This window comes from Ranitomeya variabilis, chromosome 8, assembly GCF_051348905.1.
Source record: "Ranitomeya variabilis isolate aRanVar5 chromosome 8, aRanVar5.hap1, whole genome shotgun sequence".
Lineage (NCBI taxonomy): Eukaryota > Metazoa > Chordata > Amphibia > Anura > Dendrobatidae > Ranitomeya > Ranitomeya variabilis.
The window spans coordinates 28,648,469-28,672,614 of NC_135239.1; the positions used below are offsets into that span (position 1 = coordinate 28,648,469).

At 42.2% G+C, this 24,146-nt stretch overlaps 1 protein-coding gene across 1 annotated transcript in view; it reads right to left on the reverse strand.

Annotated features, from left to right (window-relative positions):
* COL24A1 (collagen type XXIV alpha 1 chain) overlaps window positions 1-24,146 on the reverse strand; it is a 256,293-nt gene that overhangs the window by 226,883 nt on the left and 5,264 nt on the right. The window contains exon 2 of the mRNA XM_077278882.1: window positions 310-374. Coding sequence (XP_077134997.1) covers window positions 310-374 — 65 coding nt within the window. The remainder of the gene's footprint in view (window positions 1-309; window positions 375-24,146) is intronic.

The following is a 24,146-nucleotide window of genomic DNA, read 5'->3' on the forward strand; positions in this document are numbered from 1 at the left end:
AGCTGCAAAAGCGGCGGCGGAGCCACCACCAGGCATTGTCATAATCATATCCTGCTGTTTTATTGATTTTTTCCATTTGTTTAGTAACACTCAATTACAATGTCAGTCCCGGCGCGGCCATGTTGCTCCCACCCCCACAACACCCACAGGCGGGAAAGTCACAATTGCTTCCTTTCTGCTATAGGACAAAATGTCACAAGCTGAAGAGATTTTTTCCAAAGGTCATAACTCGTAATGGCCGTGTCTCGTGGTCTCTATGCTACAATGTCACGTGGACGCACATTAATAAAAAGCAGAGCTTCCCCTCACCTTGTGCTCGTTTCTCGGCCGCACTGACAGCTGTGCATGCTGCGACGACAACTAGGAGGCTTATCCTAAAATGAAGAAAGAAAACAAGTTAAATAACAAAATAATAACAAAAAATAGCAGAGCAGTCACCCATAGCATCCAGAGAAGTCACACATAGCAACCAATCCAATTACAGCTTTCATTTTACAAAGATAGATTAGAAAATGAGAGAAGCAAGCTGATTGGTTGCCATTTCTCCTGCTTTTTTTTCTGTTCAAATAAACTTTAATCATGCATTAGCGTACATAACAAATGTACATTATTGTTAAAGGACATGAATCAAATATTTAGTAGGTAAATTGTGACTTTCAAGTGATTAGTTAGTCCGTTCACACCATCAGTATATTGTCACTGGCTAGGCCTCATGGCGGAGATGTCTGCATAGATGGATGCAAACTCTGTAATACGGAGCCACTGGACTTTGTGTCCCTCTGAGATACTCTTTATACAATGCTGTTTTACACAGATAGTAGGCCTCGTTTATTAAAAAAAAAAGGTCTAAAAGAAAAACTGCCTTTATTCTCCGTACCAACCAATCAGAGACCACTTTTTATTTGTTAAACAGCTTTCGTAAAATAAAAGCAGCTCTGTGATTGGTTGCTATGGGCAACAAACACATGGTTTCCTTTAAGTATTGAGAAATCTGTTTTCTGGCCACAGTCTGTGTTTTTCATGTGGAAAAAAAAGCATCATACAAGTTACATGTGAACATACTCTACTTGGCATCCCATAAAATATTGAGATTTTCTTTCTGTTGGATGTGTGTTACCATCCACCTCTCGTGTCTCCCCTTTTCCTCATAGCTTGTAAGCTCGCGAGCAGGGCCCTCATTCCTCCTGGTATCTGTTTTAAACTGTGATTTCTGTTACGCTGTAATGTCTATTGTCTGTACAAATCCCCTCTATAAGTTGTAAAGCGCTGTGGAATATGTTGGCGCTATATAAATAAAATTATTAATTAATTTAATGTGTATGAAATTGGAGGCAGACAAAGGGGAACATAGATTTCTGTGCAAGTGCCCCTAAGAAGTTATCTCCATTATAGCCATTCATAGCATAACCACTAGGAATGAGCAACAAGATTCATGCTGCCCTGGTCCGGCATCAGAGTTGTCAACTTCATGTTTTATTTTTTTCTGGACAGCTTAGCAAAAAATCAGGGACAGCCAATATTTCTTATGGACACATTGGAAAACCATAAGAAATCGTTATGAGTATCAGTGCTCCATGTCTACAGCCCATCATTCTGATATGACGACATCGGCTGCAGTCACTGTAAACCGATGATAATTACAGTCATAATAATCTGTATGAGTTTCTTCAGGATCAAAAAGTCACAGGCACCTTCAATTTTTTTTTTACTCACAGGGCAAAAAAGTGAACAATTTTTAAGGACTTTCCTGGAATTTTTGGATGGTTGGCAACTATGTCCGGCATCCGGTCCTCTGTGACAGCCGGTCTTCACATCTGCACTGGGCGCCTCTGGTGCTTGCTATGCTCTGCTATGTCATGTTATTGCATGAGTCCTACACACTAGGCCTGACGTGGTGCCTTGTCGTTTTATGGACTAGTACCGTAAGTGGCGCAGAGAATAAAGGTTACAAAAAGGAAATCTGGCTACCATGGAGCATCAGACTGGAAGCTGGATGAACGAGCTGTGCTTTACTCATTCTTTTCAGGTCAAGCACTAAGTCCCCAGCGTTGTTCCCAGTAAGTTATTGTTTGCAGTGCTAACATCATGTCAACAGTGCTTCTACTAATCATTGACCTCAGAGGCACTGCTCAAATTGAGGGGCATGAAAACAAGGTGTATCCCATGCACCACTCCGTATCCTGTGCACCACTCCATAACCCATGTAGTCTTGGTACAGACCCTTCACTAGGTTGCAAAAATTGTGAGCACCTTCAGGACCCGAACAAGGGGAAGAAGAGGAGACAGGCTCAGTGCCCACTTTAAATACTAGGAAGGGGCTGTACTAGCCCCTTCCATTTTCCATTGGCCCAATGGGAGCATGCAATAACCACCCTGACTATAGGGGTGGGGGGAGGCACAGGTGTGCACCTATAACAAAAGCAGGGGCTCTTGCAGAGAAATCTATAGGGCTGTTTGCCTGACTCCAATTACACAGAAATCCAACAAAAAAATTGTTCAATATTCCGCATCCGCATCAACAACAACACAAAAAAAATCCCAAATCCTTAAAGGCTAGGGGGATTATATTTGTTTTTATATATCAACCAGACAATGCGTGACAACAAGTGATAACAGGAATTGCTGTTATGTTGGATGTCACCTTTGATTTTAGCCCTCCAGACACTGAAGACAGATGTCGTTTAGTTGCCGTATTCAATAACAAAGTGAAACTTTACTGAGAAACTAATTCAAAAGTGACGACGATATGGTTATAGTTCCTAGTGTCATTTTTTAAAATATGGTCACCACGACCACGCAATATAAAATCCATTTTGAGCAACAACTCGCCAGTTACATGTCATACAATTAATACCGATGTCATCATTGACCGTGATGAACAGACAAAGGTTAAAAACCAGAAAACACTAACAAAACACTCCAGACTCCAGGACACCCTCTACCTTCATTCTTATCCATTGTGTACACAACACCCAATGTCACCTTCTTTGGGACCCCAATTGAAGTGTGATCAGATGACACATCCCAAGGGCCATGTAAATCTAAAGACCAGTAGACAGTAAACACAACTGTTAACCAAACAATCAGATGTCAGAGGTCACTTTTTTTTTTACTTCCCATGGTAATGTACCCTCTGGATCTTCTTTATCTTACCATGGGCAGACAGAGAATAGCCCTTGTGCAAGAAAATTACACAAGCCTTTTCAACATAATGCACAATTTCACCTACTTTGGAGGTGGTAGTGGCCCCTTTACTTCTTGGACCCCAGGTTGCACCAATGGCATGTCCACCTGTGTTGGGCATTACATAAGCATAAATTAATCTTTGGAAAGCTAGGGTTCTCCGACAAAATCAGTCCAATTGTGCTAAACATACTCTGATCAGACTGTGATCAGAGTGTAATCCAATTTTCTCGGATGTTGAGAATTAAAAAAAATAAAAAGTTTCTCCATCTTTCCCATTCAGTGTGTCCGTGAAAATGGGACTGCAGTCAGATGTCATCTTAGTTCGGTCCAATGTTTTCCACGGACCCACAGACATGAATGAGCGATACTCAGAGGCAAATCGAGCATGCTGCGTTTTTTACTCTGACCGACTCAATCAGCGAAATAAATCGTACGACTGCATTACCCCATAGAATAACATAGGGATGAAACTGCGAATAGCACTTGTCTGATTTTTACTGTCGTGATCACACACAACTCATCAAATCCGAGACATGTAAGTTTATCTTGTACATTCCTTCCTCAAGCTCAGAAATCCCGAATTAGAATGGATTTTATAGTTTTTACCTTGTCAGTATAGGGATGCTAAATATGGCAAAGGACAAGTTTTATGAACTTCAAACCATCCCCACCTCAGGCTGTTTGGTCAATCTCATTTTGAATACCTGACATTCCTTTTTTTCATGGAAAATCTATATCTAACTCAGTTTGCTGCATTTAACTTGGGTGCTGGCTGCATAATAAACCCAGACCCCGTGCTGTATCGTGTGAGCTTAGCTCTTGAACCCGCTCCATAAATGTATGACTTGATTGCAAGTTGAAACGTGATCACAGTGGTCCCCCAGGCGCCATATACCCTGGCACTTGCCCAGGATTGCAAGGTACTGGCTCCAGTTCGTGTACCAAGTGATCACACTGCATTTACTTACTAAAGCACAAATAATATGACTTGACCCTATGGTAAACGTTAGAGCATTACACAATAGAATTAAACAAAAAAAAAGATATATTTGGTTAAAAAGTTATATTTATCTATATTTTTAGCTATATATGGCTGCAGAAAAGCTAAGTGAGAACCAAAATGGGTACCATCATTATCTGCCAATAGTATATGTTATTGTCTCCACATAGATCTTTTCCGCTGACATAAGGTCATCACTTCCACTGGATTTTCCTTGCATAATGATTTGGTGCTTTGTGATGGACCCTCTGGACCACTGCAACAAAAACTGAGTTTCTCAACGAGTGTTCTTGACATTCTTTTTTATAGAAGATGTCATAATACTTTGTTTGAGGGAGCAGGGGCAGGTTGCCAAACATCCAGAGATTTCTGGACACTTTTTTCCCCTGTCCATAAAAAAAATTGATGCATCCGTGATTTTTATTTGTAGCTGGACAGGCTTGTACAGATTTTTACTATAGTATTTTTCACCCGTTTACAGTTCACAGTGAGCGCAGCTGATGTCTTCATATAGGATTTATGGTCTGTAAACATGTATCACTTATAGGGTATGTGCACACGATGTGGAAAACTCTGCGGATCCGCAGCGTTTCCGCAGCTGCTGGTCCGCATCAGTTTCCCATGAGTTTACATTACAATGTAAACCTATGGGAAACAAAAAACGCTGTGCACATGCTGCGGGAAAAAACGCGCGGAAACGCAGCGGTTTACATTCCGCAGCATGTCACTTCTTCTGCCGATTCCACAGCGGTTTTACAGCTGCTCCTATAGAAAACCACCGTTGTAAAACCGCAGTGAAATCCGCAGAAAAACTGCGGTAAATCCACAATAAATCTGCAGCAAAAACGCAGCGTTTTTGCTCTGCAGATTTATCAAATCCGCTGCGGAAAAATCTGCAGTGGACCATTATACGTGTGCACATAGCCATAGTGGCATGTAAAGTTTTGGGCACCTTTGGTTAAAATTGCTGTTATTGTGAACAGTTAAGCAAGTTGAAGGTGAAATGATCTCTAAAAGGCCTAAAGTTAAAGATGACAAATTTCCTTTGTATTTTAGGCAATATATATATATATTTTCACCTTTTGCATTTTAAAGATTACAAAAAGGAAAATGGGTAGATGCAAAAGTTTGGGCACCCTGTATGGTAAGGATCTAGTAGCACCCCTTTTGCAAGTATCATAGTTGTAAACTCTTTGTAAATAGACAAGAGTCTTTCAATTCTTGTTTGAGTGATTTTCATCCATTCTTCCTTGAAGAATTCTTCCTGTTCTGTCAGATTCCTGGGTCGTCTTGCATCCTCTGCTATTTTGAGATCTAGCCACAGATTTTCAATGATGTTCAGATCAGGGGACTGTGAGGGCCATTGTAAAACCTTCAGCTTGCGCCATTTGAGGTAATCTATTGTGGATTTTCATGTATGTTTAGGATCATTATCCATTTGTAGAAGCCATCCTCTTTTCACCTTCAGCTTTTTTACAGATAGTGTTATGTTTGTATCAAGAATTTGTTGAAATTTCATTGAATCCATTCTTCCCTCTACCCGTGAAATGTTCCCCGTGCCATTGGCTGCAACACAAACCCAAAGCATGATTGATCCACCCTCATGCTTAATGGTTGGTGGGATGTTTCTTTCCTGAAATTCTGTGCCCTTTTTTCTCCACACATATCTTTGATCATTGTGGCCAAAGAGTTCTGTTTTAACCACACCTGTCCACAGAACCTGGTTCCAAAATGCATCAGGCTTGTTTAGATGTTCTTCTGCATACTTCTGATACTGAATTTTATGGTGAGGACACAGGAGAGGTTTTCTTCTGATGACTCTTTCATGAAGGCCATATTTGTTCAGGTGTCTCTGAACAGTAGAAAAAGTACCACAACTCCAGAGTCTGCTAAATCTTTCTGAAGGTCTTTTGTAGTCAAGTGGGGGTTCTGATTTGCCTTTCTAGCAATCTTACTAGCAGCTCTTACTTAAATTTTGCTTGGTTTTCCAGACCTTATCTTGACCTCCACTGTTATTGTTAACTGCAATTTCTGAATTATATATCAAACTGAGGAAAGAGCAACTTGAAAATGCTTTGCTACCTTCTTATAGCCTTCTCCTGCTTTGTGGGCCTCCACCATTTTCATGATCAGAGTGCTGGGAAACTGCTTAGAACAACCCATGGCTGCTGCTTTTTGGCACAAGTTTTGAGGAAGCTGGGTTTTTATAAAGCTGGGAAATTTGCATCTCCTGGCCTTTATTAATGATGATAGTGTATATATATATATATATTATATATATATATATATAATATATATATATATATATATATATATATATATATATATATATATATATATATATATATTTTTTAAATATAAAGGAAATGTGTCATCCTTAACTTTAGGCATTTTAGAGATCATTTCGTGTTCAACTTGCTTAACTGTTCAGTATAACAGTAATTTTTTACCACGCGTGCCCAAACTTTTACATGCCACTGTACAATTTTAATGATTTATTATGGTCGTCTAATGTGTCCGTAAAAAAAGTTGTCTGTCTATGATTTTTTGAGAACCTGACCAGAAAAAAATGAAAAAAGTCAAGATGGCAACCCTGGTGGGGGAGCTGATTGCAGGTACTCTACGAATCCAGGGAATGCACCAGTTTTAGTATGGAAAATAGGAGGAGAGCACTAATATTTGGGATTGTTGGGGTCGGGGATCACGTGTTCTTTATCTCTGAAGCATAATCAGGACTGTCCTTACAATTGGACAGTTCACCATACAGGACCTTCTATTGACACCCCCAATGGTGTACAGAATAAAAATAACCGAGCCTTGTTATCATATAACATATAATAGCATACAATATGGTACACAAGTTATACATTGGACAAATAACACTTGTATAGTTACCTAAAATAACAAAACTACAAGGCTATAAAATGAAAAAAAAAAAAACATATAAAATATACTCTATACTGCCTAAGTAGCAATGCCACATAGTGCCAATGTGCTCAGAAAATACACACATACAATAATTAAAGAATAGCTCCATACACATAGTATGTAAGGGCTAAAACTGCTATATTGTTGGAGGTTGCAAGGGTATCAGGACAAAGTGGCGCCATAGCCCTGAGCCTCTATAGGGAAAACACCGTGTGCACTGCTATAATATGGTGCAGAGACTAGGTGCCCAAATCCTTATGGTAAACAGTAGAAGAAGTCTCGCACTCAACTTAAGCATAGGTTTTTTCAGGTTTTATTGGTACTGAAGTAGCCCTGAGCCTCATCCTGTAATGATATGTGCCAGATCAAGGCAAAAAGTGATCTGCACGTGACGCCGGACACTGCATGCTGACACCTGGTATATCTTCTGTATATACCTTTACATGTTTTGTGCCCCATTATTAGCTTCAATGAATGGTCATAATCAAAAGTAAAAAAAACACAATTTCCAGCAGACTTTTTATGAACTGCAGTAAAATGAGCATAATGGGTATAATCTCCAGGCAGCAGCTGGACAAACAGATGTTTTTATATAGAAAATGAAGCAAACAAACAGATGTTATTGCTATTCTCCACTGGAGTATTGCTGTATGGGACATTTCTCAGGATTTTATGGCAGTTTTTACCAAACTTAATAAACTTCCTTTATGAATAAGTTACAGTTCATTTACAGGGAGTCTAAAAAATAACTAAAATATACAGTATGTGACTATATGTAATGTCCCTCTCATTCCTGACAATGTTCCGCTATGTTCCAATAATCTGTAGCATAGATCTGGCCTATAATAATAATCCAAAACGTAGAAATAACATTTTAAAAGTCTTACTCTAGCAAGCCAGCAATCCGCAGCAGATCATAATGTGTTTTTTTTTACCAATCTTACCCATACACTGCAGTTTTTCCATGCAGAAATCCACTTGTGTTGGGAGCTGTAAAACCTGCAGGATGTCAAATCTAAAAAATCCACAATGGAATCTGCAAGTTTGGGTTTTAAACCAATGATTCATTTTATTTTTTATTTTTTAATGCACAGATTATACCACAATTCATACCAAATTCGGTGCAAATTTAAGTTGCGGATTTCCCTGTGGATTTGCTAGGAAAATATCACACCGCAAATCTAATGCATGTAGACTTAAGGTACCTTCACACGAAGCGACGCTGCAGCGATAGCGACAACGATGTCGATCGCTGCAGCGTCGCTGTTTGGTCGCTGGAGAGCTGTCACACAGACCGCTCTCCAGCGATCAACTATGCCGAGGTCCCCTGGTAACCAGGGTAAACATCGGGTAACTAAGCGCAGGGCCGCGCTTAGTAACCCGATGTTTACCCTGGTTACCAGCGTAAAATCTAAAAAAAACAAACAGCACATACTTAAGGCCCCGTCTCACTAAGCGATTTACCAACGATCACGACCAGCGATATGACCTGGCCGTGATCGTTGGTAAGTCGCTGTGTGGTCGCTGGGGAGCTGTCACACAGACCGCTCTCCCCAGCGACCAACGATCAGGGGAACGACTTCGGCATCGTTGAAACTGTCTTCAACGATGCCGAAGTCCCCCTGCAGCACCCGGGTAACCAGGGTAAACATCGGGTTACTAAGCGCAGGGCCGCGCTTAGTAACCCGATGTTTACCCTGGTTACCAAAAAAAACAAACACTACATACTCGCCTTTCGGTGTCCAGGTCCCTTGCCGTCTACTTCCTGCTCTGACTGAGCCGCCGTACTGTGAGAGCAGAGCGCAGCGGTGACGTCACTGCTGTGCTCTCACTTCTCACTGTACGGCCGGGAGTCATTGAGAGCAGGAAGCAGACGGCAAGGGACACCGAAAGGCGAGTATGTACTGTTTGTTTTTTTTGGTAACCAGGGTAAACATCGGGTTACTAAGCGCGGCCCTGCGCTTAGTAACCCGATGTTTACCCTGGTTACCAGTGAAGACATCGCTGGATCGGTGTCACACACACCGATTCAGCGATGTCAGCGGGGCCTCAACGACCAAAAAAAGGTCCAGGCCATTCTGACACGACCAGCGATCTCGCAGCAGGGGCCTGATCGCTGGTACGTGTCACACATAGCGAGATCGCTACTGAGGTCGCTGTTGCGTCACAAAACTTGTGACTCAGCAGCGATCTCGCTAGCGATCTCGCTATGTGAGACGGGGCCTTTACATTCACGTCCCCCGGCGTCCACTTCCTGACTGACTGAGCGCCGTACAGTGAGAGCAGAGCGGTGACGTCACCGCTGTGCTGCTTTCACTTTCACTTTGCGGCGCTGAGTCAGAGGAGGAAGCAGACTGCAGGGGACGCAATGTGAGTATGTGCTGTTTGTTTTTTTTACATTTTACGCTAGTAACCAGGGTAAACATCGGGTAACTAAGCGCGGCCCTGCGCTTGGTAACCCGATGTTTACCCTGGTTACCAGTGTAAAACATCGCTGGTATCGTTGCTTTTGCTTTCAAACACAACGATACACAGCGATCGGACGACCAAATAAAGTTCTGGACTTTATTCAGCGACCAGCGACATCACAGCAGGATCCTGATCGCTGCTGCGTGTCAAACGAAACGATATCGCTAGCGAGGACGCTGCAACGTCACGGATTGCTAGCGATATCGTTATAATGTCGTTTCGTGTGAAGGTACCTTAAGGCTAAAAATTGCGCTATGCAACTAATGTGCCGACTCGCAACCCCATTCTCTTACATTAATCTGACCGTGTAATGTTATTATTATTATTATTATGTTATGGCTGAAGTACCATGTAGTCCCAGCCGTACAATATAGATGTCCTCTCGTTCTGCCAACAGTTGCTTCTCTTGACCCCCTCATTAAGCCGATGTTTTTCCCAAAAAAAAGATACCCTTAAAGGCTCATCCAGACCTCCGATTTTCACATATGAGTGCTATCCGTGTTTTCCACCCATAACACTCGTACCTGTGACAGTCTATGGGGACATTCATATGTCCGGGATTTTCCATCGCAGAGATATGTTCGATTTTGATCAGCGGTCGGATGAAAATCATCTCTGCGAGTCAATGGGTCCATGAAAAAAATCAGATGACATCCGTTCTTTCACGGACTGTCAGAGTGGAGAAACTTTTTTTTTATTTCTCAACGTATGAAAACAACGGATGACACTTGGATCACACTCTCAACAAAGTCTGATCAAAAAATTGTCCCCTTTTTTTTTAGTATGTGAAAAAAAATCGGATGTCTGAGCGAGCCCCTATAGAGAATCCGGGCATGACTATACAGATTACATAATAGTCCATTCCCATTTTCATCATGTATAAAGACATTTAGCAAACTCCTCTGATTAAAGAACAGACATTGTATTAAAGCAGATCGGTCACTAGATGTTACAATTCAAACTGCATACATTATTAGATACATCTTTTAGACCTGATAAGGCTGGTGTACTTTCTTTGATACCATGTACCATGGAGCTTGGTACCATCCACATTAGATTAATGGGAATTTGTTATCTTATTAATGCTGCCCCAAAGGGATCGGATTGGGAAGAAGCCGCTGCGTACCTTCCTTTGACGACTCATCTGAAGCACATATTACCTCTCCGACTAACTGAAACTCAGAAACAAAGTAAAACATCAAGCCTGTGACTGAATCATCCTGCTTATGGTTCGGGCGGCATGGGTCTAATAGGTTCTCTTTAGAGTCCATAAAGTTAGATCATTAATAGCAGGACAGGTTAACCATTTAATGTGCGGTCAATGGTAAGGAAAGAAAGGTGGGGCTGTTGGATTTCAATATGCCTCATCCTTTTTTTTTTTTTGTTTTTGCAGAGGATTAAAAACTAGCAGCAGCTTATTCCCCTCTCCCTACTGAGAACATAGGAATGTTTGGCTAAGTGCGCACATGTATGGGGAGGATCGAGTCACATAGGTTCGGCCATCAGTAACCTAAAATGTATGACCATCTTAAGTGTTTTCCCATTTGCTGCTGCCTTTAGATGATGGTCTCTGGTATGTATGACCAATAATGATGTCACTTCAAGTATGGACCAACATGTTATAGCTACTTGTTCAAGTCCAAGACAAACCCCTGGGGATCTGCTAGGCAAGGTTTTCCATGGTCTCCTGAGGGTTATTCTGCGTCATCTTGTTGTTTGGTCACCAGTAAGGCGGCATTTCCAGCAGCTGTCATAACACCACGCACAGGTCTCCTACCACGCAGTTGTTGTTAATGGTGTGAGCACAGGCACTTGGCACATTGCACCGGCTCAGTGAGCAAAACATTTTCTGTGTAAGATCCTTAGAAGATCAGGGTTCCACATTGCAAGCTAGATAAGAGAGGAGGCCAAGGCAAGCGATGGATCAAGTGCATGGACAGGGGCTCGGACTGACGGATGATGTGTGATGTACACCAGCCACCAGTTATAGCGCACAGATAGGGGTACATGGGAATCAAATAGACAGAATAGGACGCGCTTTGCATCTTAGCCATCAAGATGTTGTGTATATCAGCAACCAGAGCTGATCCTGGATTGCAGAATATCTAGTTCCCGCCAGCAGAACGGGCTTTGTGGCTTTAATATGCAATAGTCGCAAGAAAGAACTTTATATAGGTAACCCCCCTAAAATCAGATTATTGTTTTGCTTGTTTTATTGGCTCTGGATACATCCCACCAGGCAAGCAAACATATGGTCTCTTATATGTGGCATTCCACCGCCCTATTTAAGGCATAATCTTACTACTTAATGTCCTGCGTTTGCGTTTTTTCCATGACATGTATGATTTACTGGCATTTCCTACTTTTAATTGCTCTTAAAACTTTGTGTTTGAATAAAATTTCTTCATATTTAAGTTTATTGGTGTTGGAGGACTTTGTTGTCTCTTTCGTTCCACATATACAGTATATACCTAGGTATCCTACCAAGAAAATGGCTGATTCACGCTGGTCCTCTAAATTTTCCTCTGTTCTTCTGTTGGAAGATGGAGTGTCTTCAGCATACACTTGTTTTTCATCTGTAATATGTATGTTTTAAAGAGTCTTTATTATAGAGGCAATGTTAATTTATGGGGTGCTTGTACTTATTTATTATGCATTGCTTATATAGAGCTGTCATGGTACGCAGCGCTTTACATACATTACTGTTACTGTCCCTGATGGGGCTCACAGTCTAAACGCCTTGCAGATGTTGCCCTTGATGCGATTTCAACCCAGGGCTGCAAAGTAACAGTGCTAGCCACTGAGCCACTGTGCTGCCCATACACAATGTGTGTCGCTGGTCTTCCTCTTCGCCTTGTTCCTTCTATTTTTTCCGACCATGATGTCCTTCTCCAGTGATTGCTCTCTTTGTATGATGTGTCCAAAGTTTTATCTATTATCTTACTTTATTTTTTTTATTATTATTTAACTTTTATCTATTTTGCGGATACATTGCAGTCTATGGACTGTATGTAACAAAATACCAATACTTCCAAAAGATATTGGCAGACCTCATACTCATGAATGCATGATCCTTATCATTGTATTTCAAAGGGGCCATGTAACACTACCTAAAAATAGTGGCGTATATACATATGGAGCAAGTTATCTTCTAGAAGCAAAGTTTTTTACGTTCACTGGGAAAACTCATTCTGTCCTACGAGGGGCAGAAAAAGCTTTTAGAGTTTAAGGCAAGGTTTTCTGAATGCATCCCACTATCACTGTCCCTGAAGGTTAGTATCGCAGCATATAAATAGTCAATCATTCATATTTTTTTTTAAATGACCCTATAGTGCTTAGAGGGGTTCTCCACTCAGTTGTTGTATGGAGTCATAAGAGTCATTTGTATGGAGTCATGGAGTTGTAAAACAGTCAAAGAAAATATACTCCACCCTGAACTCTGCTTCTCGCTCTCCTTCGGACCAAAAGTGATGACGTCACGTACCACCAGTGACATGACCACTGATTGCCCCATTCATTGTCTAGTATAAATGTGCTGTGTATTGGGTTATTGATTAACTCCAACTGGTGGCCCATCCTCAGGGTACGATATTAATGGGGTTATCTCATCATACACCCATAGAATCCTAATATATACTTACCTTGTAATGTCTTTACATCCTGTCCAGATGTGTCCAGATAACAGAATTCCAAGCGGCGGAAGTTCACCGACCTCCATATTGGGACACCCAAGTGATGGGTGTCTCAATAGAGAAACTGCTATTGGTACCAGCCTCTTGCGCGGTACCACCAGCGTAACACCGTTGCACCACACACACACACACACGCACACAGTATATGCTGTACGCACCACACACACACTGTATACGCTGTACGCACCACACACACTGTATACGCTGTATGCACCACACACACACACACACTGTATATGCCATACGCTCCACACACACACTGTATACGCCGTATGCACCACACACACACACACACACACACACACACACACACACTGTATATGCCGTATGCACCACACACACACACACACACACACACACACACTGTATATGCCGTATGCACCACACACACACACACACACACACACACTGTATATGCCGTATGCACCACACACACACTGTATATGCCGTATGCAGCCTCTTGTGCAGTTCCACCAGCGGAACACCGTCACGAACACACCGCCGCCGGGATCAGCCGAATGATTCACTGACCGCAGCCATCATTGTACAGGAGGAGCGAATTCACAGTTTTAATGTGACCGCCGCTATTTGTCTGCACAAAGATGGTGGCAGTCTGATTTACTGCGCCTGTGTGAATTCCACGCCGGCTGATCCCGGCGTTAGATACGCATCGTATCTACAGGCAGAGGAAGCCGGTCACATTAAAGGGGTTTTCCCTTGAACGAAAGTTCATTTTAAAAATTGTCTGTGTCTGACCGTGTACGGAGCATACCACATCTCCTGAGCAGGGGAGGAAGCAAAAGACAGTACTGACATTACAGCAGGGGATCACAGTGGAATTATTTTGTGAGGTAAAATATTTCACTGACTGTTTTTAAACAATATTTTACCTCACAAAATGTCTCCTCTGCGATCTCCTGCTGTAATGTCAGTATTGTCTTTGAGGGGAGAACACAGCACAGGACAGAGAGAGACAGCAGACAAGGGGGATAGCACATGGGGTAGACAGGTCAAAGAAGAGAGCACAGACGGGAGAAGTCAGCACATGGGGAAAGAGAGAGTAGATAGGTGGGTGAGCACATGGGGGAGAGAGATTCTCAATGCTGGAAAGCCTGCCCCCATCGTGACATTACCGCCCTCCTGATGTGATAGCACCGGGCCTCCATCTACTATACTATAAATGTCTAATGGAGGCAGGTCCCACTCCTGGGGTCCCCCAATCTTCTGTTCATGATGCCTTGATGGCTGGCTGCGCATGCGCGGACTTATGCATTCACTACTATGGGAGTTCAGCATAAAACTGAGTGCACATAAATAGCTGTTTTTGGGTCTGCCATAGTTTGGAAAGTCCACAAAACCCTGATTAAACCTTTCTCTGTCTGAACATGGGTAAAGAATGAGAGATAAACAATTCCCCAGTAATTTATTGTTGGCACAAATAAGAAGTCAATGCCACCCATGTCTGTATGAGCCCTCCATATACAAGCTCCAGTAAGACCTCGGGGGCTCCTTAGAAGTCACCGAATTTTATTACTGCTAAGTGCATATTCTTCGTTGAAGTTATTTCTAGAAGCAATGGAACATTTCCCAGTGTCAGTCTCTGATCTCGAAAGCTAATGAAACACATGCACATAATGATTTAATCACTCTCGGCCTTCTGCTGTTTACATATATTGTGCTCAATGTATAGCTCCTCTCTCTCGCTGTCTCCATTGCTGGTATTTAATGAAATACACACGCTGATGAAAAAAACTATGGGTCCCCATCAGGAATGTCAACGCAAAGTAAAAAAAAAAAAGACCTGGCAGATGAGCTGCACGTTCCAGCCACAAACTTTCATGTAGCTGAAGGATTGCGGTGCCAAAGACAGGGAGACACTCCAATTTGCGGAAATCAGATGGAACACATTACGTACCCTAGAAAGCTCAGGGTGTATTTGGTGGGAGACCAAGAACTGGTACCGGTGAAGATGAGAATCCGTCTTCTACAGGCCGAGCCATGAGTTCTAAGTCTGTGCAGATGCACAAGGAGGCCTTCTGTACTAAGGAGCCATCGGCACTTCATGTGCCGCCACATGGACTTTCATGGAGTACTGTCTTAAATCTCATAGACGAGAAGAAACTGTACAATATCAAGCCCAAAGTTTAGCTAAGGTTCAAATTCCAGGAACGGAACTATGAGAGGGCAACTGGGACATGTGTCGTAGATGGAGGATGGAAAGAACATGGAGGCACCAACAAGCCAATTTGGTTTAGACAGGATATTTAGGTCCAGGGTTAGGGAAATGAATGAAACCTTTGGTCCAGATGAAGGAAAGCCTGGCTACGGCTTTGCAAAATGCAATAACTGCACAATTTTCATGACTCTACCTGGAGTCCAATTATGTTGGACGCAAACTACTAGCAAGTACTGGTTCAGAACCATCACGGGTATATGGATCGTTATTGTGACTCTCTAAATGCAAAATGAAGAAAGATCCAGCTCCACAAACAGTGATTGTTTTATTCGCGCAAATGCTTGAAGGATGTACAGAGTCAGCAATACGGCTACTTACAGTCATGGTTAAGGCACCTGAAACGCATTGACGCATGTGCTGTAAGAAGTATTGCTGACTCTGTACGTCCTTCAAGCATTTGTGTGAATAAAACAATCACTGTTCGTAGAGCTGGATCCTTCTTCATTTTGCATTTTCTACGCCTTGATGCAGTGTTTCTGTGCTCCGGACATGTCAAAGATGCAAACCATGGTGAGCTGGACTATATTTTCCCGATAACTCTCTAACTGTACCTATATAGAGCATATGTACTAGCTAACTAATGATTTATGACCACGGGTGTTAATTAACCTAGACACGCGCACTCTATGTATGCATTATTCATCTTACCCATTTATATCACTGGGCTGACCGATACGATTGTCTACACAGGGAGCGTATAGTAACTTCTATTATAAAGATATCCATTGCTATTATTTACTTGCTTTGCACATACATTGTTATACAGGCAGTAGGGTGGCTCAGTGGTTACTTCTGTTGCTTTACAGCACTGGTTCCTGGGTTCAAATCACACCAAGGACAACATCTGCAAAGAGTTTGCATGTTTTCTTCGTGTTTGCGTGGGTTTCCTCCGGGTTCTCCGGTTTCCTCCCACATTCCAAAAACATACTGATAGTGAATGTAGATTGTGAGCCCCAATGGGGACAGTGCTGATGTCTGTAGAGTGCTGTGGAATTAATGGCGCTAAATAAGTGAGTAGAATAAATAAAGTAGGCTTATCTGGATATTTATTTGGGTCACCATCAACTGAGAACACGTTCATTCTCCAGGTAGACGATACCTGTAAAAATAACCATCTTTGCAATCTACACATCTTTTCTCAAATACAATGGGGTTTGTAATTTTATAATTTACTGCTCATTGCCAGAGTTACTGGCCACTTTTGCAGTCTATCAGAGGTGGCCGGTTTCCTTGACAAGGAGCACAGCACTTGCTAGTTCTTTGCTTTAGAGCTGGTACGCACTTCTCTAAACCTGGCCAGAACGTTATATCTGGATCGCTTCTGTGCCCCTGCGCTCCTCTGAGGCTGTGGCAACAAATCTTCCTCTGCTAGTAACATACGAGAGTCCAAAATTTGGTCCAGTGTTTCAGCTATGCTGCCAGCCAGAACTGTCAATCATCAGGAGCGCCCTGCCCCCTGCCAAGCAGGAATCTGAGAGGCAGAGGAGCAGTTCTATGTTGGATTCTGAACCATGGTCATATTGGACCGATTGGGGGGCGTGCAGGACCTCTATATTAATAGGACCCTCCTAATTTACTATGTTACAATATATTGTAACCGTGAGTCAGAATTGTATCATCATTGTATATAGAAGTGGCTACAACTGAACGGAAACATATGCAACAATGGAGGTAAAGCTCGGCATGCTGGAAAAAACATCCCAAGCGAGTGACACTGACGGTAATACACAAAGGCCATAAACATCTAAAATATGGAGTGTATGATGTAAAGACCAGCGACTGGTCAGAAGAAGAGCGAGATCAAAGGTGCGACTGATTTATAGCCAGACAGATCTGCTGTTCTCAGACGCGGTCGTATCAATGGCGGATCAGAGTGGATTACCAGATATATGTTACCTAAGTGGGAATGCAGAACTAATGCTGTACCGCCACACAGTGCATAACATACTGCGAAGTGGAGTGCGCCCATGTGCTAAACCAATCCAGGAAATAAAGCCTTGTATAAACTACCACTAGAAAACATAATAAGGGATACTATTAATTCTAGGGCCAGAAGCCTCAGGAGAAGACGTGGTTCTAATGACATTCACACACATTGCGGAAGATGAGATTTCCCAAATTATCAGAGATAATGAAAATCAGGGGAAAAAAAATCTTCAAGGTCAGAGCAAAGTTAAGAAATCCTCCCTATTTTAGTTACAATTAAAGACTCATTCCACCCACTCAAAACAATAAGTTATACGGCGACCCCCTATATCGGGGATTTAGAAGTCCAAGAACAGAGTTGTGGAGCCTCGTCCTGGATGGAGCAAAGCTGCACATGCGCGGCCTTCACTCCGTTCATTGTCTATGGGAGTAGCAGTAGTCAGCAGTCTCATAGACAGGAGCAGTGGCCATGCTAAAGCCCCGATCTCAGGATTACTGGGGGTCCTTGCAATCAGCAGGTTATCTCCTAGTCTATAGATGAGGGCTAACTTGTTTTTATTTTTATATTTTTTGTAACCCCCATTCTGAATCCAATAAAATTATAACACTTAAATTCACTTCCAGTGCAAGCGGTGTCAGCACAGGCTCTCCCGGGGATTGTGTGATATTTTTATGCCATGCGATCCCTGAGGCCAGACAGCACTGGCTTCACACTCTCCACCTTCGGACAAATCACTCTCCTATAGACATCTGAAGGAAGTGGGAAGGCAACTGCAGCTCTGGCTTCCTTGGGTTGTCTTGATTTGTCCGAAGGTGGAAAAAATGAAGCCAGTGGTGACGGGCCTCAGGGATTGCATGACATAACAATATCACACAATCCCCGGGAGAGCCAGTGCCGACACCACTGGAACGGTGCCCGCACTGGAGGTGAGTATAGGTGTTAATATTTTACAGGGAGGAAACATAGTTGAAGGAGTTGTCCGTGTAATCCCTTTAAATTCTCAGGATTATTAAACTGTCCTCACATTTTGTTATTTTTTTGTTTTTTCGGTCTAACATTCTGTTCTAATGAAATTTTAATATATTTTGACAGTAGCCGGAGCTTAATTTTTCAGCTGCAAAGCTCTGTATCCCAGCAGCGGAAAATGGAAAAAGACTTATCACCGCTCCTCAGATGTCTGTATAAATAAATCCTGCTATGTCCTAACAATTCTAGAGCATCTATTCTTAGGGAATATTCACACGCTGCGTATTTGCATTTTTTTTTTGTGATCAAAAAACCAGAGCGGTGACAGGAAAAATGCTGTGTACAATACATATGCTTTTTTATAAGCAGTGTAAAATGCGCAGCAAAAACACCGCGTGTGAACATGCCCTTAGGGTTCTCGGTTGTGCTATCAACTCTTTTACTCCTCCTTGAGACTTCCGAATAAACTGACAACTAAATGTCACCTTTCACCATCTTAAAGGGGCGTATCCCTACAGAGCACTGTAGAAAGATACGCCCCCAACTGGTAACACCCAGTTGTCCATTTTTTCAGAATTTTTTGGGAGAAATAGCAAAATACAGTGTTCTATCAAAACATTATTTAGAATTGTTATGTGACAGGGAGTGCAAGAATTTACAGGTCCAATTGACAGGTTCCCTTTCAATGATAGAATTTAATTTGCCACCACTAGGGGGAGCTCTGTGTATACTGCTTTGTTATTATGTTAAATTTATAAGGCCCCATTCATTTCACCTTTTTTACATATGTTTAGTGTGTATGCCATGATAAAAAAGAGGATGTATTAGTGAGGAAAACTTAAGTATTCATCCCAACTGTTCAGTAAGTACATATTCACCCATATTTCCAGGATATATTCTTTAAATGGATATCAAATTATTTTATGGGGGATGGATGCCACTGTTATATATACATGACATTATATATATAATATCTATAGGCAGTGGCGTAACTTGAAACTCATGGGCCCCGATGTGAAAGCTCCAAAGGGGCCCCCAAATATTTAAACTCTTTAATAGCAATAGTTTTATTCTATAGGCCAAAGGGACTTTTAGGGCCCTCTAGGCTCCATGGCCTGTGTGTGATTGCAACCCCTGCACCTGTTGTAGTTACACCCCTGTCTATAGGGATTACACTCTTTGGCAGCGGTATCAGGTAGATACAGGCACAAAGTCTCTTGGTCACAGACAAGATAGATTTGTTTTAGTCCATAAACCTCTCCGACATAACAGAAACTACACTTGGCACAAAGGAACAAAATAAACAAAACCAGTCCATATAAATGGAAACAGACTCCGCATGCCTTGGCAGCCACTTGCACAACTGATCCGTACACCAGAGGCGTTTCCACCTTAACTCCCAGCACGAAATGAGGCAGGTGAGCTGCCTTTTACAGCATGTACCGCCCTGGAACTGGAGGTAAGGGAACGGCAAGTCCCACCCAGCTCTTTGGCCGTTCCTAAAACCCGGACCCAAAAATCCAGGCCCATTAAAAAACAGCTGTCAGCATTTTACATGCTGGTGCCTGCTTCTCTGGGTTCTACTTCACAAAGGCTTACCATGTCGGTGACAATTACCTCCTCTGCAAGACCTGTCCATCTGCCACACTACAATATATCTATATTGGGAGCTTTTCCCAGCATATACAGTATATACAGTAGACAAAAAAACAAGAAACTTTTAAGAATGTTCTTACAATGGCTGTTTACAACACTTGTTTACAATAAAAAATTATACATTTTTTTATGTACCTGTGTAGAAGACATATGCAAATTAGTGCAGTGGAGGAGTGTCAAAACGCTTGGATGGCTTCTTCTAGGTGCATGAACACGCCCCCACTAGACTTTCAGCCTCATTTTCATATTGTTTCTATCCTCGATTTCTCATGATTGGCACATCGGATCGCTAAGAAAAAGGTATAATTTTTCTTGGAGAATAACGGCTGACACAGTCATGCCACTACTCCTATATGCAAAAAATAAATAAAAATGTGACGATGGGTTCCCATCAATGGAGCACAGGAGATAGCTGTATACTATTGAGGTCGGTTTCCTTCAAGTGGAGGCTGAAGACAATCAGAACTTTTACATGAAGCTGTCTGCAGGGGATTTATCCGTATCCATAAGAAAAGATCTCCATCAGCTATACAGATAAGAAGTGGCAGTCCTATGTAAGCAGAGACGTTTCTTCTGCGTGTGGATGAGCACTTAATAATGTACGACCATCCACACAGACCTGCACTTAAGTCATTGGCATGTCACAATAAAGCTTCCAAAACTTAGACAGGTGTCACCGGGGACTATACGACGACCAGTCCCATCCGCCTGCAGGGCAACAATCTCTGACAGGTAGCATTTGCAGCTATTTTGGATTAATTTCTCCTTTATTGGCCCACACAGAATTATCCAGGAGATAACAGCTGGAATTCACTAGGAAGGGGGTCCGTTAGCCCCCGATCTGTTATTTTAAAGTCCTGTAAAACCTCTTTAAATGAACTACTGTTAGCAGTGTCCTTCTGATAATAGAGAAACAACAGGGTGTCTATATAATCGAACCTCATTTAAAGGGGCCAGCGGGGGAGTGTAGCAGAGCCGATGACATTAAGACCCCACATACTTGTTGAGACACGTTTTCAATTGGCAGGTATCATTCATAAGTCCTGCCGATCGGGGTCACAACTTTATTGCCACCAGTTACCTCTCATGTAGCAGTGATGCTAGACAACCCCTTTAAGGAGTATACTTGGCAGGTTAGGTGGAGCATTTCATAGCTCCCCTTGAAATCATCGAGTAACGTAAAGGTGTACTGGGTCCTTCAAAGCAAATAGCTTTCTCTATTTTTGCCATTTTACAGTCATCAGTGATAGGAAAGTGTCAGAGCGTGCAATGACATGCCCCATCGACGAGGGAAAGGTAGATCCCAGCTTTAGTTCTACATTTCCAGGAGGAATAACAGAGGAACATCACAGACAGTGCAGAGTTCTAAGTAAAGATGCCCAATCATTACTAAACCAGACAGATCCTCTTTAAATAGCAATGACTGCAGTGCCACTCACTGGTTGCAAGAGGAACTACACTTCAACAATTGAAACATTTGCCAATCACTGCATGGCTTTTGATTATTGTGAATTTCACAATACATAGGACATAATCATCTCCCCTTATAAAAAAAAGGAATAACAATATATAAGTGTTCTCTCTGTGTTTACAGGACGTAAGAAATGTAAAAAGAATGGAACCGCGTGTTACGGAAGGCAGATCAAAGAAAACATTGTTCATAAAGAAATGAGAATTCTGAAAGCTGCAGAACGTTAGCATTTTATGCCTGATGTAGTATCCACATGATGTGTGGTCCTGACTTAGTATCTGCAGAACGGCTCCTTCTCTTCAGTAATGGGGTCCAAGTCCTGCCTAAAGCAACACTTAGGGTCCCATTTATTATGGCGTTTTCTTGTCTAGTTTTTGGTATTTTTTGTCCATTTTTCATTTACATCATATACTACTTTTAATTTATGCTTTTTTTTTTTTAAAGGGAACCTGTGATTAGACTCAGAACAATGGGCACCGAAACGTTCCGATGCTTCAGAGACGAGACGAGTCAGATGACATACCCGGCCGGGATCTCTCTGCACTATCAAAAACTTTTTAAAAAGTTGCAAAAGTTTTACAGAAATGTACACTGGGATTTGTAGGCACAACTTTGGTGACATTTAGGGGAGCATGAGACTTTTTTGCACTTTTGCGGTCGTTCCCACTTGCTCAGTACCCAAGACAGCTGCCTGCTGTGCACGCCACTAAATTCGGAGCTGTCATCTTGCCCTGATATGTGCTGCTAAATACATCTCTCCTCGAGATATTGGCCCAATATTCAACGTCACTGGGACCTGTATTAATCAGTAATGTCCGGGACTTATCGTAGTGAAGGTGAATTACAAAAGACAACGGCCTCCTCGCTGGTCAACGCTTTACGACCTATCCTAAATGAGTCTGCACAGGTGTGAACTGCAGCCAGGTGACCATCCTACGGCTATGAAGGTGATGGGATGTTTATTAGCAAATGTCAACAATTTCCATCTTGGAGAAGCCGAGGGACATAGAAATTACGACGTGAGCCCTAATGTGGACAGGAACTGGTTGAAGAACAAAGGAAATCTGTCACCAGGACAGAAAAAATGCTAACTTCATTGACTCTTTTGGTAAAGGACTAATCAGGCAAAGAAATTTTCATAGAATGTGGGTTTTCAATAGGTACCCCAACCCTTAGGGAATGTGGCCTTAAGGGAATTATCCCACCAAGATGATCATTTTAAAATGAAGTCACCCTGACGATCAGCTGATTGCACCAGCTCTGGCTTTCCTAACCCTTGTTGATCATCCATTATTACCAGTAAGGTAAGGTATTGCATGGTCGCCAACTTCTCCGCAGCCCATTCAAATGTGTGGTTGATCATGAAATATAAGGCTGCGTGTACAATATCAGTGCGATACAAAATACAAAAGACCATGAAAATAAAATAAATAAAATACAAGATCATGTCAGTCCCTTTCCACTCTCGGAATAGAAAGGATGGGGGTTCCAATGTCCCCGTTAATAGTACCTGCACTTTTATAAAACTTTTGACAAGTCAGAAGTTTTTATTAGTGGGGTCCAAGTTCTGATACCCCCCATTGATCACTGAAACAAAAGGGCAGAAGTGTTCAGCTGAGCATGGGTCTTCTAATGTAGATGGATGTAACTGAAGATGGCATACTCATAGGCTCCGATTTAGAAAAGCTTTTATGCCAGGAAACTGTTTCAAAAAGTTTATAAAAGTCGCAAGGATGCCCAAAAGATTTGCAACTTTTGGCAGGTTCACGCCACTTTCTCTCAGCTCCGACAACATGGATGGAGCTGGGGCTGGATGGAGACATGACGGAACATGGTGACTCCCGCTAATCAAATCCTCCGTTAAGTAAGCTTTCTGGCCTGGTGGATGGAGGCACTCGCCGCTTGCCAGATGCTCCTCTTAATGAATCCGGTGCCTCGCACTCCACCCTGCTCCCTGAAAAATGCCGGTCTTTATGAATTGCCGCCATAGACTTTCTGATGAGCTGATCTTTACCTAATTCGCCTTTTCCAATTAGAGAAGCGCTTGGTCCTTTGTGCCTTTTGGTTGACGTCTTAGCAGAAGACTTCTGACGCGTCAAAAGTTTTTTTAAAGTATAGAAACTCATCAAGAGATCAGTCCTTAAAGGGGTCTTTCATGGTAACTGTTTTTCCGCTGCGCTCTGCCAGCCCAATTCCTGATTGGCCCCATTCAAGTAAAGGGTGCCAGCTGCAGGCAGGTGACTGAATCGTCAGGGTACGGAGAATAGAGGACACCTATCTGCACCAGTGCTGCATTCCCTTCATTCTCAGGATTGGGGATACCAGAGGTCGTTCCTCCATCCATTATAGCGTGTTGGCATAGCTTTATAAAATGGAAATACCCCTTTAATTCCATTGCCTTTTTATCCAATATAATAATAATTGGAGCTTATTATTGTACAGCGCCGCAGAATATGTTGGCGCTTTATCTACAAAGTTCATTATTATTATTGGTTTTTAACCAAATTTAAGAGCAATAAATCACAAAAAACCCAACAAGAACAAAGACGTTGGGGTAAAAGCTTGAAGATCCACAATTTTAATTGCTTGACATGTGAAAAGGTTATTTAGAGCTT